Source organism: Lampris incognitus, chromosome 16 (genome assembly GCF_029633865.1).
Source record: "Lampris incognitus isolate fLamInc1 chromosome 16, fLamInc1.hap2, whole genome shotgun sequence".
Classification (NCBI taxonomy): Eukaryota; Metazoa; Chordata; class Actinopteri; order Lampriformes; family Lampridae; genus Lampris; species Lampris incognitus.
The window spans coordinates 33,313,444-33,326,374 of NC_079226.1; the positions used below are offsets into that span (position 1 = coordinate 33,313,444).

At 43.1% G+C, this 12,931-nt stretch overlaps 1 protein-coding gene across 1 annotated transcript in view; it reads left to right on the forward strand.

Annotated features, from left to right (window-relative positions):
* Window positions 1-12,931, forward strand: part of syne2b (spectrin repeat containing, nuclear envelope 2b) — a 268,255-nt gene that overhangs the window by 171,271 nt on the left and 84,053 nt on the right. Inside the window, exons 99-106 of the mRNA XM_056295430.1 lie at window positions 3,616-3,792; window positions 5,376-5,624; window positions 6,446-6,592; window positions 6,945-7,124; window positions 8,222-8,377; window positions 8,861-8,986; window positions 9,673-9,843; window positions 10,561-10,697. Coding sequence (XP_056151405.1) covers window positions 3,616-3,792; window positions 5,376-5,624; window positions 6,446-6,592; window positions 6,945-7,124; window positions 8,222-8,377; window positions 8,861-8,986; window positions 9,673-9,843; window positions 10,561-10,697 — 1,343 coding nt within the window. The remainder of the gene's footprint in view (window positions 1-3,615; window positions 3,793-5,375; window positions 5,625-6,445; window positions 6,593-6,944; window positions 7,125-8,221; window positions 8,378-8,860; window positions 8,987-9,672; window positions 9,844-10,560; window positions 10,698-12,931) is intronic.

The window sequence follows — 12,931 nt, forward strand, 5'->3', positions numbered from 1 at the left end:
GGAAGATGTTTTAAAGAGAGACTGACATGCCCTTTCTGAACACGTTTTTTAACATTGGGAGTTTGAATCATAACCGAAAATAGGCGTGGTTTTATGAATTCAAAGCTATTGGCTACTGTCTTCCTGGATCCATGTCAAACGTCACCACACTACTGCTCATACCGCTCGTGTCCGCCGACATGATAACTGACCGATAAACGTTGATTAATATCACAATTCGGTGAGTATTTTGACTTCATAACTCAAAATCTGTTTCAAACAACAATAACACACAGGTATGTGGATATAACGTTTTTATTTTAGGGTTTTGAATATGAGCGGTAGCGCGGTGATGTTTGACATGGATCCAGTTATCCACAGCTCTTTTACGTAGTACGGACACATATATGCAAATTGACTGGCGTCTACGTATCCACCGGCACAATTTGTCATTGGACACCGTCTACAGTCAATCACAGATCTCTCTCGAGTGGCCGAAGTTGCACTGTTTTGGCCACTGAATTACTCCCTGGTCACATTCCAACTAATTCCTATCAGTAGGAATTTTCAGATTTTGATGTCAGTATCACTTTAAGTAAGGGGGGCTGCCAACTAAAACTAAAAGTAGGACATCTTTGTTTTTTTGTTTTTTTTGTAAGGTGCGTGTGTAGCAGATTTGGAATGGTAAATGACCAAAGACAGGCAACTTTTTCAGGAATCTGCCCATTTATTTTTGATCTGCACACACAACGACAAAATGGGCAGAAACTTTTGGATGGTTATTCAGCTCTCTCTTTTAACATGTTGTTGTCATTCGTCCGTTGCAAGCGACGAGGACCATCTAGTCATCCTGTGATCCTGTGATGGCTGACTGATGACATGCGCGATGATTAAAGCGAGGAAGAGTCTCGCATCATCAACCCCACTCTCGTCCGAGACCACCTACTAACAGTGGCAAGACTAAGCGAGACGACTGGCAATGGGGATGGATGCAGATTTTTCCTCAGGGTTCCTTCCCGAAGTCTTTCCCGTGGACGAGTATACCCGCAAGGCAGCGGAGGTTTTAAATCAGAGTTTTCCTTCTCCTAGATGAACTGCCTGACACGGCTAATGAGCTTCATCTACCCGGGAACATGTAGAACCAATCAGCAACATTGACAACCACAACACAAACTGTAGGGTAGCGTAACAACAACAAACTCACATCATTCTATTATTACAACTGATTTAGGCTACATGAACAACCAAAACTAACTGCATGGCGGCAGTGTTACTAATAAAAAACGTTAACGATTTGCTAGTGCAGAATACATTCACTGTGTTATCAATAAATCCAATCTGTCCAAAATGTTACTGTGACATGCATTATAGCTAGATGTGTCAGTCTCTTCTGGCTCATGGTGCTTCGCAGCCAAGTTTTAAGTCGCTGTAGGGTGGAAAATTATCTTTCTGATGAGGCAGCTGACACAAACAAATTCAACAAATTTCTCAACCTCTTTAAACAGCCCCCGGTTTTGTGGATGCAATGCTGCCAGAAATTCGGCAGCCTCCTGTGCAGAGCTGAATGGTTTTTCCTTGGCCAGGTCACCCATTAAAGTCAGCTGCAATTGCAGACGTTATCTGTCCACCTGTTTTATTCAGTCCCGAGAAGTTTTGATTAATCAAATCAAATCAAATCAATTTTATTTGTATAGCCCAATATCACAAATTACAAATTTGCCTCAGTGGGCTTAACAGCAACACAACATCCTGTCCTTAGACCCTCTCATCGGATAAGGAACAACTCCCTAAAAAAACCCTTTAAAAGGGAGAAAAAATAGGAAGAAACCTCAGGGAGAGCAACAGAGGGGGGGATCTCTCTCCCAAGACGGACAGCGTGCAATGGATGTTGTGTTCACGCAATTTACGTAATACAACATTGAAAGTGGATAACAGAATTATAATGGGCATACAATTTATAAAGAACATGATGCACAGGATGCCAAGCAGCATGATTAGCAGCATCAATGAGCGTGGCTTCTCTCTGGGCAGCCACTCGCATCCCCTCTTGGTCAAATCTTCATCCTACCTCTGTTTCGACTAAATTCAGGACGTCATAGAACTGACGTCTCCACTGTGCTTCTCCTGAGTTGGACACCACCTTTTTGGGTTCAGTGGTGTTGCGAAGACAAGATGGGGTTTTGCTCATCCTGCCGGGAGTAGGCATTTCCAGATTGTTGCGGGCTGTGCAGGTGTCAACTTTGTCCATAAGGTGCTTTACTGAGTCGTTCTCCTTCAGTGTTTGCATCCGTTGCTGAAGAACCATGATGCATTCCAGTGCTGTACGAGCAGTGGTCATTATGCTGTGAAGACTTCTGGCCACTGTCTCGGAAGGCCCTAAAAGAGCCTCGCTGCATACCAAGCCAAAATATGTCCTTGATATCTTTGCTTGTGTGTACAGTCCAGAAATCTTGGCTCGGGTCATTGTCTTGTCTGTCTCCAATGTTTTTAGAGTCTCGAGAAGTGCTGTGTATGCTGAGATTACTCATGAGATGGCATTAGTGCAGATGCACCACCGAGTAGGGCATAGTCCCAAGACATTGCTCACCACCTCTTTGGTTCCAAAAAGCAACTGAAACAAAATTTTCCGTTTTGATGATTCTCAAATGACAATAGAATCTCCTTGGACAAAGTTTAAAGTGTAAGCAACTAGCCTCACTTCCCTTGCCATTTCCTGCAGGACAAGGTCCAATGCATGGTTACTGACAGGAACTCTGGGCACAATGCTTTCAATTTTGCTTGGACACCATTGAAACGCCCAGATATATTAGATGCACCATCGACACGGTATCCTTGCAGACATTCAATAGGCAAATTAAAATGCAGGAAAATGTCTTTAATGCATGAAAACAGTGTTCCTGCTGAAGAGTCACGCGCATTGTGAAACCCCCGGAACACATTATGTGCTGTCAAACTAGAGGAATCCACAAACTGCAAACAGCACGAGAATTGCTCACAGGCACTAATATATGTTGTTCTGTCTGCTGTAAGTCACAAAAAGGAACAGTGCTGAGCTACAGAAACAATCTCTCACTGTACTGCATGAGCAAACATTTCAACGATTTCGTTTTGAATCGTATCCGACATCCAATTATCTCTGCGTAAAAGCCATTCTCTGGCTTTTGGTAATGAGTGCATCCTCTCCAGCATAAGCTGCCACAGGATGCCATCGCGATGGCTATGCCCTCTGAGTGGCATTCCCTCACGGCCCAGAAATTTAATGGTCCTAAATAAAAGTTCCAAAAATGTCCTGGCAGTATTCTGATCCCTAGCTGTTATGTCTGATAACATAGCACTGATAGGAGTAGTCATTTTGAACGTAGCCAATGCGCACATTGCATCTGAATGAAGGTCTTATAATTCGTGTTGATGAAACTTTGCTTGAGCTGTTTTCTAATTGCTAAATCCCCCCCTTTAGTGAAAGAACTGTCACTGGTGTAATGCAACAATCCCTTGGTCACTGTTTTGTTGCAGATGAAGCAAAGCACACAGTCGGTCTCTTCCACAGAATGCAACCATTTCCATTTCTCAAACCAATCCCGTTGGAATGTTCTCCCAAAGCTCTCTGATTTTCTTCCTGGGAATTTTAATTTTCAGGTGAAAGGGCTCATCGTGCTGGGCAGTGCTAACATTGGCGTTAGTGGCTGGTTGTTGAGGCCCAGTGACCCCTCCGCTGCTGAGATAGTAGCTGCTGTAGTCTCTGCTGAAGTGTCCAGCGTTGATTCATTTTCGACTGTGGTGGTGCTGTTAGCTGTGGTTTTGGCCTTGTGCTCAGTAACCGCTGTGTCATTGATTTTAGTTTTTTGAACCACTAGTTGGGAAAAAAAACTCATTTATTTCTGCTTGTTTGCCATTTTTGTTTGCTAGGTGTCGGTGTGTCTGCGTGTGTGGCGGTTTTGATATGAGAAGTAATAGCATGAGCGTCTTTGATGGGTCATTCATCCATCCATCCATCCATCCATCCATCCAATATCCAAACCGCTTATCCTGCTCAGGATGGTGAGGATGCGGGAGCCTATCCCAGCAGTCATTGGGTGGCAGGTGGGGGTCAGTCAGGCTGTTCAAATAAAAAACTTCCTCAACAAACATTTGCCCCATTTATTTTATTGCACTTTATTTATTTATTTATACCCCCCCCTTCCTCCCCAATTGTTACCCTACTCTTCACATCCGGCTTCCCACCTGCAGACACGGCCAATTGCGTCTGTAGAGACGCCCGACCAAGCCGGAATTTACCCCATTTGTTATCAAAAATATACATTCCACGCAGCCCTAGCCCACTGTTTAAAATAAAGTTATGTTTTATTTTTTTTGCATTTGTACGTTAGGAAAAGTTAGGCCTACTGTTGCGTCTAAGATGTTACATAGCCACCCGCCACTGCCAGGGGGGCTGCGCCCGCCACTAGGGGAAGCTGCAGCCCCGGCAGCCACCCCCTTCCCACGCTAATGCACACAGAGCAAATAATGAATACAACAATTAGTCTGTATCCCTATGTTGCAAATGTAAAGACCCCCTTAAATATGCTGGATGGTGATGGATGACTGGTGGTCAAGCTACATTACCAAACTAGTGAAACCTGATTGAAATAACAGCCACAGTCAGCTTTATTTTAACTAATAATGCCATAAAAATATCCCTTACTATCACTTACCATCACTTACTACTTCATGGGAAGTCTTAGCAGCAACCAGTGGTTCTCCGGCACAGAGACACAGGGGATGATGAAAACTGAGGGCTCAACGGCCATTTATTCAAAAATAGATAAATAAAAATTAAAAACACCAAAGATTAAAAAAAAAAAAAAAATAACACCCAGATGTCTGCAGCGTCTGCCTGGGAGAGAGCGCCACGTCTCCTGCTGTCCTCAGTCTCTGCTGTGTCTTTGTGGAGGCGCATCCTAATGCCACATACTTTATTTTTTTACATAATTTCAAATTAACAAAAATTTATCCGTGCCCTTGTCTTGTTAAATCCCCACATCATGTCAAGATGGCGCTGGTAGGCTTACATATCAATGAACTTTGATGATGTTCTTTATTTAATTTTTTTTTTTAACTCTCCTAAAATCTTTGCAAATTCATATAAATGTGATGGGGAAATTAACGTTCGCAGTCATTGGGCGGCAGGCAGGGAGACACCCTGGACAGGCCGGGATAGGCTCCAGCATCCCCGCAACCCTGAGTAGGATAAGCGGTTTGGATAATGGATGGATGGAATTAACGTTCGCCATTGACTAAATGTTATTAGATTTTGACAGGAGCTGACAGATTTTTTTATTCTACAACGGTTTACTGCACCAAATATATAGCTAGGATAAAAGAAATGATGCCTACATTTCGTAATTGTGATTCCTCAGGAGTTCTCCAAAGACTTGGAGGCCAGAGCAGACCTGAAGGCCTCTGTGGTGAGTATAGGCACCCAGCTGCTGGAGCTTATAAATGCAGAGAGAGACTCGGTGGAAGATTTGAGGGAGGAAGCGAGCCGTTGCTCTCAGGCTGCAGACCCACTTCCCTCCATCCAGACCCAGCTCAGTCAGATGGAGATAAACTGGACTGGCCTTCTGGCACACATACCTGCAGTCCGGCACAGTCTGCATCAGGTGAGTGTTTGGGGTCATGGGGCTTAGTAGCGCTTCTTCACAATAGATATATAATAATGGACTTCTTGAACTATACAAGAGATATGTAATAATATACATACTGGATTGTACAATGGATGCATAATAATGGACTTATTGGACTTAATGGACTATTACCGAGTTTCTTTACATTATAATTTTACCATGCCAATTTTGTTGGGGCATTCAGACTGGGATCCCTCTTCAGGCAAAGGCCAAACACTTATTGATTCTCCCCTTGCGGGCCTTTGAACAACAGGTCACATGTAGAGTATGCTGGTGTATGGGCTGTCCAACACATGCCGCAGTCTTTCTGTCACCAATTAGAGTTAAATAGCCAAGCCGTGGAGCACAGAGAAAGCTGGAGTGCTCTTCACTCCTTTATTGGTGTGAACCCATTTTCTCTTGCTCTCCGTTCCCTGCCTCCTTCACTCCATGCTTCAATCTTCTCTGACTTTCACCCTACATTTCTGTTTTTGCCATCTCTCTCTCTCTCTCTCTCTCTCTCTCTCTCTCTCTCTCTCTCTCTCTCTCTCTCTCTCTCTCTCTCTCTCTCTCTCTCTCTCTGTCTGTTATCCTTCACATATTTTTTCATCTCTTCATCACTTCGCCTCCTTTCTCTGTCTCTGCTCTTCTCTTCATCTTTCTTCACACCCTTCTCCTCTCCCAATCTCCTTTCACCTTCTGTCTCGCCTCCTCCCCTCATCTCTCTCCTCATTTCTCCCTCCTGCTATTGTCTGTTTTCCTGTCTTACACCCTCCTCTCCTACCTACCCCCCCTTTTTTTTTCCTCTGCTCATGTCTTGTCAGCGGTGGGTAGAAAAACTGACCCAGCAGGGTGCCCTGGCAGAGCTGCAAGCCTGGCTGGATGGTGCTGAGGTCAGACTCGGGGAGAAGCATCCTGGGCAAACCTTCTCCGTAAGCGCTGATCTCGCCCAGGTCCTAGCTTGTTATAAGGTAATGTGCAATGTGAAAACACCTGGGTGAAATTATATTTACACTTTTTTTTTTTAGTCTATTTAGCTGCTAGATGGGTGGCGTTTGCGACACTATGCAATACAGAGATTGTGTGAGAGTTGCGATAATAAAATATAAGTTGATTAATTATGTTGATTGATAAATTACGTGACTATCTGACATGGTTAACCTTACATATTTGTTTATACATATTACTTATATCAGAAGACTGGTGTGGTAGTGACTACATTCAACTATTTCATTCAGGGATTTTAATGTGCTACGTATGATGTTTTTTTTTTTCTTAGTATGCATTTATCTATGTTCTCTGTCTCTCTTTGTCTCTCTTAAGGAGTGTCGGACTGAGATGTCTGCACTCCAGGCTATGGTGGATCACGTCAACCAGACAGTTGTGCCATCAGGCTGCACTCAGGAGCACCAGAGGGGGCGCTGTGACTGCATTTTTTTCGCAGAGGAGCAGGGCAATCTCAACCATCGCTGGCTCACTTTGAGAGGAACCCTCAACTGTCTGGTCAGGAAAAAGGATAGAGAGAGAGAGAGAGAGAGAGTGTGTGTGTGTGTTTTATCCTGTACATCTGAGGGCCAATTTGAATTTTTAACAATCAGATTGAGGACATTTTTGCAAAGTGAGGACATTTTAGCCAGTCCTCACTTCTTTAAGGGCCTATTTAAGGGCAGACTTGGGTTTAGCGTTTGGGATTAGGTTAAGGTTAGAGTTAGGGGAGGAATTAAGTCAATGAGGGGTCCACACAAAGATGTGTGTGTGTGTGTGTGTGTGTGTGTGTGATATCACCCCTCCATGCCTCTACTGTTATAACTACAAAGGACTTCATCTATATACCTTACCATAAACATCATTGCAGCCTTGCTTTAGAGACCTTTTCAAAGTATATCATGTTCTATATAAATCCATCCATCCATTATCCAAACCGCTTATCCTGCTCAGGGTCGCAGGAGGCTGGAGCCTATCCCAGCAGTGACTGGGCGGCAGGTGGGAAAACACCCTAGACAGGCCGCCAGTCCCATCACAGGACCCACACACACGCATTCACACCTAGGGACAAATTAGTACAGCCGATTCACCTGACCTACATGTCTTTGGACTGTGGGAGGAAACCAGAGCATCCGGAGGAAACCCACGCAGACACAGGAGAGAACATGCTAACTCCACACAGAGGATGACCGGGGACGACCCCCCAAGGTTGGACTACCCCGGGGCTCGAACCCAGGACCTTCTTGCTGTGAGGCGACCGTGTTAACCACTGCGCCACCATGACCCCCCCCCAAGCGTTAGCTTTTACAAGCAAATTCTATTGAAAGGACAGAACTGTTAAGTGCTCATGACTTATGAGCATAGTATTTCGAATACTGCAGGGAAATAAGTAGGCTACCTTAAGTAAGCTGGCGATCAGCTAACAGCGTTCTGTTGCTGTACAGTTTATGAGGGGCTAGTGTCACCAGTGCCATTTTTCTAGACATAGCAAAAAACCATGCATAACAGACAGGCAGCCATCAGCGGGTGAATGTTCTATATGTATAATTTACTTTATTCATGTGGCCCCCTTGAGGATATTTGTCTATAGCTATGACTGTCTTTGCCTTGTACAGATTCAGGGAGCGGAAGACGAGTTGAGGGTCCGAGCGAACAGAGAGGTCAGACTGCAGCAGGTCGGCGGCTGGCTCAGTGTTCAGAGAGACTGGCTCACTTCAGCTCTCACACCCACCAGCCAGTCAGACATGCAGACAGGCATTCACACCTGCAAGGTATGATGCATGACGAGAAGTGCCATGTAAAATATGCCTTGGAGCATGTTAAAAAATGAAAGATGCGTTCCATCTTTGATTACAGAACATTTCATTTTTTGAGAACTGAATCTTTGAAGCTGGTGAATATCCATGAATCAACGTTTCTATGATATGGACTGATGCCATTTTTTGAATGAACGTAGTCCTTTAATATAGTGCTGTGGTCACATGGAAACCAAGTACAGTTTCTCTGAATAGTTTTTCCTCAGGAATTTTGAAAATGATACATATTATCCCAGTTGATATGGTTTACCCACATAAAAAATACTTTTGATATATTTTTTTTGTGTCACAAGAGGTGATGAGACTCCATCAGAGCTAAAATCACTGTGACATTTAAATTCATTAACAGCCAAAAACCAAAATTAAGGGTACAAGAATTTAACATGCAGTGTGAAATTAAATGAAATAAAATCTTTTTTGTTTTTGTCCATTTATCAGGATCTAGAGGAGAAGATCAGACACAAATCTGCTCTTCTTCAGACGTTTAGAAGTGAAGACGGTGGCTGTGATTTTATCTGTAAGGCAAACAGTGCCATTGAGGCCTGCAGTGCTCTCGCTAGCCAGGTAAGTCTGATCAACAACAACCTAATATTCATTGACTGTTAAATTATAGGAACAACAACAGGTGATGTGCTCAATGCAGAATATTTTTCAACCAATACTTCCTTTTCCATCACCGTTATGGTGACTGGTTAGCCTAACGAAATGCATATTAAGTAGTATAGTAGAATGTTTACAAAAATGTGTGACCATTTTAGAAGCTAAGATTTGTGAGTATAGCTATATAATGTGATATCTAAATACAAATAGCTCACATACTTCGTTACTGCTCACACAAATACTGCAACCAGAAACTGGTGTTCTACAATTTGGACTGCTTGGACTGACCAAAACAGCTTGCTTTGTGGGCAATATACTAGTAGACTTAAAATATGATAGGAAATCACTCGAATAGGTTATATCTACAAAACGGTATGTGATAGGAAAATTTTAAGGTGACTTTGATGATCAGCAGGCCAAAATCCATAAAATACACCCAAAAGTGTTCAGGAAGCAAGATCTTCGTTGTCCAGTGATATGGATTCGGTCTCAATAAGGACAAGTCTTTGTTTTAGTTTCAGTTATATAGCTGCCAATGTGTGTTGTCTTCAGAAACTGTTCCCCTGTAACATCACCATTTGTCCAATGGCCATTCAATAAAATAGACATGTTACGGCTTTCCCATTGTTGGACTGTCCTGTCTCCTGTAGACTGTATCTATTAAGCAGAGGCTGACTCGGGTCCAGGAACTGTGGGACTGTCTGGAGAAGAAACTGAGACAGATGAGCACAAAGACAGTTAGGACGTCCTTGACTCTGGATTACCATTGTAACCCTCAGCTCCAGCTACAAGGACAGCAGGCTCTCCACCTCAGACTACAGGTTGTCACACTCACTGTGTTCAGTTATTGCTTTATATTTAGACTATGTTGGTGGTGTTTGTGTTGTTCGTTTTCGTCATGGAATTTAACGTTTGTAATTGGGGTGAAATAGGTTTTGAATTTCACTGTTGCACAGTGCTTTTCAACAAATATATTTTAAACTGGCACGGTTTAAAATATATTCAAAATATATATTTAAAATATATAAAATATCTTTTGTATGTTTTTTTATATTTTATATATAATATATTTTTAATTAAAAAAAAAATCAAAAATATATATGGTGCAGTGGTTAGCACAGTCGCCTCACAGTAAGAGGGTCCTGGGTTTGAGCCCCGGGGTAGGTAGTCCAACCTTGGGGGTCATCCTCTGTAGAGTTTGCATGTTCTCCCCATGTCTGCGTGGGTTTCCTCTGGGGGCTCCAGTTTCCTCCCACAGTCCAAAGACATGTAGGTCAGGTGAATCGGTCGTACTAAATTGTACCTAGGTGTGAATGTGTGTGTATGTCGGCCCTGTGATGGCCTGGCAGCCTGTCCAGGGTGTCTCCCCGCCTGCCGCCCAATGACTGCTGGGATAGGCTCCTGCATCCCCATGACCCTGAGTAAGGATAAGTGGTTTGGATAATGAATGAATAAATATTTTAAACCACATTATAGATACAGGTTTGTGAGGTCATTTTGTCTGATATGAATGACTTTTGTGTCTATTTTGTTGGAAGCAGCTCCTACGTAAGGAGACAGATGGTGCAGTGGCAGAGTGGGATGGACTCAGACAAACTCTCGCCTCGCTCCGAGATGTGATCAGCCCTGATGCCGCTGCCCTGCTCGCTGGGCAGGTAGACAGAGAGGAGGCAAGGTAGGTACACACTGTTGTTCAGGACTCCATCGTGTCTGGTGTAGACCCCCACTTGTATGTAACCACAAGGGGAATGCATACACATAACTGTTTTCAGTCTTTCCTCAATCCTTTTTTTTCATGCCTACTTAGATATTCATAGGTACATATAAAAACCCAATTCCAATGAAGTTGGGACGTTGTAAATGTAAATAAAAACAGAATACAATGATTTGCAAATTCTTTTCGACCTATAATCAATTGAATACACTACAAAGACAAGATATTTAATGTTCAGACTGATAAATTTTGTTTTTTTGCAAATATTCACTCATTTTGAATTTGATGCCTGCAACACGTTCCAAAAAAGCAGGGACAGGGGTATGTTTACCACTGTGTTATATCCCCTTTCCTTTTAACAACACTCAATAAACGTTTGGGAACTGAGGACACTAATTGTTGAAGCTTTGTAGGTGGAAATCTTTCCCATTCTTGCTTGATGTACGACTTCAGTTGCTCAACAGTCCGGTGTCTCCGTTGTCGTATTTTGCGCTTCATAATGCGCCACACCTTTTCAATGGGAGACAGGTCTGGACTGCAGGCAGGCCAGTCTAGTACCCGCACTCTTTTACTACGAAGCCACGCTGTTGTAACATGTGCAGAATGTGGCTTGGCATTGTCTTGCTGAAATAAGCAGGGGCGTCCCTGAAAAAGACGTCGCTTGGATGGCAGCATATGTTGCTCCAAAACCTGTATGTACCTTTCAGCATTAATGGTGCCTTCACTGATGTGCAAGTTACCCATGCCATGGGCACTAACACACCCCTATACCATTACAGATGCTGGCTTTTGAACTCTGCACTGATAACAATCTGGATGGTCCTTTTCCTCTTTAGCCCGGAGGACACGACGTCCATGATTTCCAAAAACAATTTGAAATGTGGACTCGTCAGACCACAGCACACTTTTCCACTTTGCGTCAGCCCATCTCAGGTGAGCTCGGGCCCAGAGAAGCCCAGCTTCTTTGAAACGTGTTGTAGGCATCAAATTCAAAATGAGTGAATATTTGTAAAAATCAATAAAGTTTATCAGTTTGAACATTAAATATCTTGTCTTCGTAGTGTATTCAATTGAATATATGTCGAAAAGGATTTGCAAATTGTTGTATTCTGTTTTTATTCACGTTTTACACAACATCCCAACTTCATTGGAATTGAAGTTTGTACATACGCAGGTGGCACGGTGGCGCAGTGGTTAGCACGGTTGGCTCACAGCAAGAAGGTCCTGGGTTCGAGCCCCGGGTTAGTCCAACCTTGGAGATCATCCCATGTCGTCCTCTGTGTGGAGTTTGCATGTTCTGTCTGGGTTTCCTTCGGGTGCTCCAGTTTCCTCCCACAGTCCAAAGATATGTAGGTCAGGTGAATCGGCCATACTAAATTGTCGCTAGGTGTGTGTGTGTGTGTTGGCCCTGTGATGGGACTGGCAGCCTGTCCAGGGTGTTTCCCCGTCTGCTGCCCAATGACTGCTGGGATAGGCTCCAGCATCTCTGAGAGCAGGATAAGCGGTTTGGATAATGGATGGGTCGATGGATATAGATACTCTTAAGGTTCTTTGATACTCTTGGCTAGATGTGGTTACATAGTCTTATTTTTTCGTTTCTTACTAATGAAGTGTTATGCCCTTTGTGTTTCTTTCATTTTTCTTTTCTTTTCTTTTTTGTGCAAAATTATTTGGCTCTCATTGAGAACTGACTTGGTTTTGAGTGTCTTGGAGGCTAAAGCAGTCAAACACATACCCTGTTTGCTCAGGGCCAAACCCCAAGTTTGAACTAAACCCATGACCTTCTTAAAATGTCTTTGCTGCTCTTTTAAGTTCATAAACCATCATAGACTGTAAAAACCATGCATATCACAACTTAAACAGTAGTGCAAGGACAATTAAGCAATTCAAATCGAATATAGAATAACAGAATGTATATAAACTTTGTTAAAAGAAACACTCAACGGTAGGGAAAGTGCTCAACAAATAAGGAGCAAAATAATCAAGTGAGTCAAATAAATTCTTTATGAGACAGTACAAGCCAGTTTCATGCCATAAGCAATTATCAGCTGTCAATAAACCTACTCAGAAAAGAACATACCATTTACTTCTTCCTGCTGGATCAGAGTCTGCTGCTGTCACGTGGCATCCTCCAGCTCAGCCAGAAACTAGCAAGGAAGTAAATGGTATGTTCTTTCCTTAGGAGGTTTATTGAC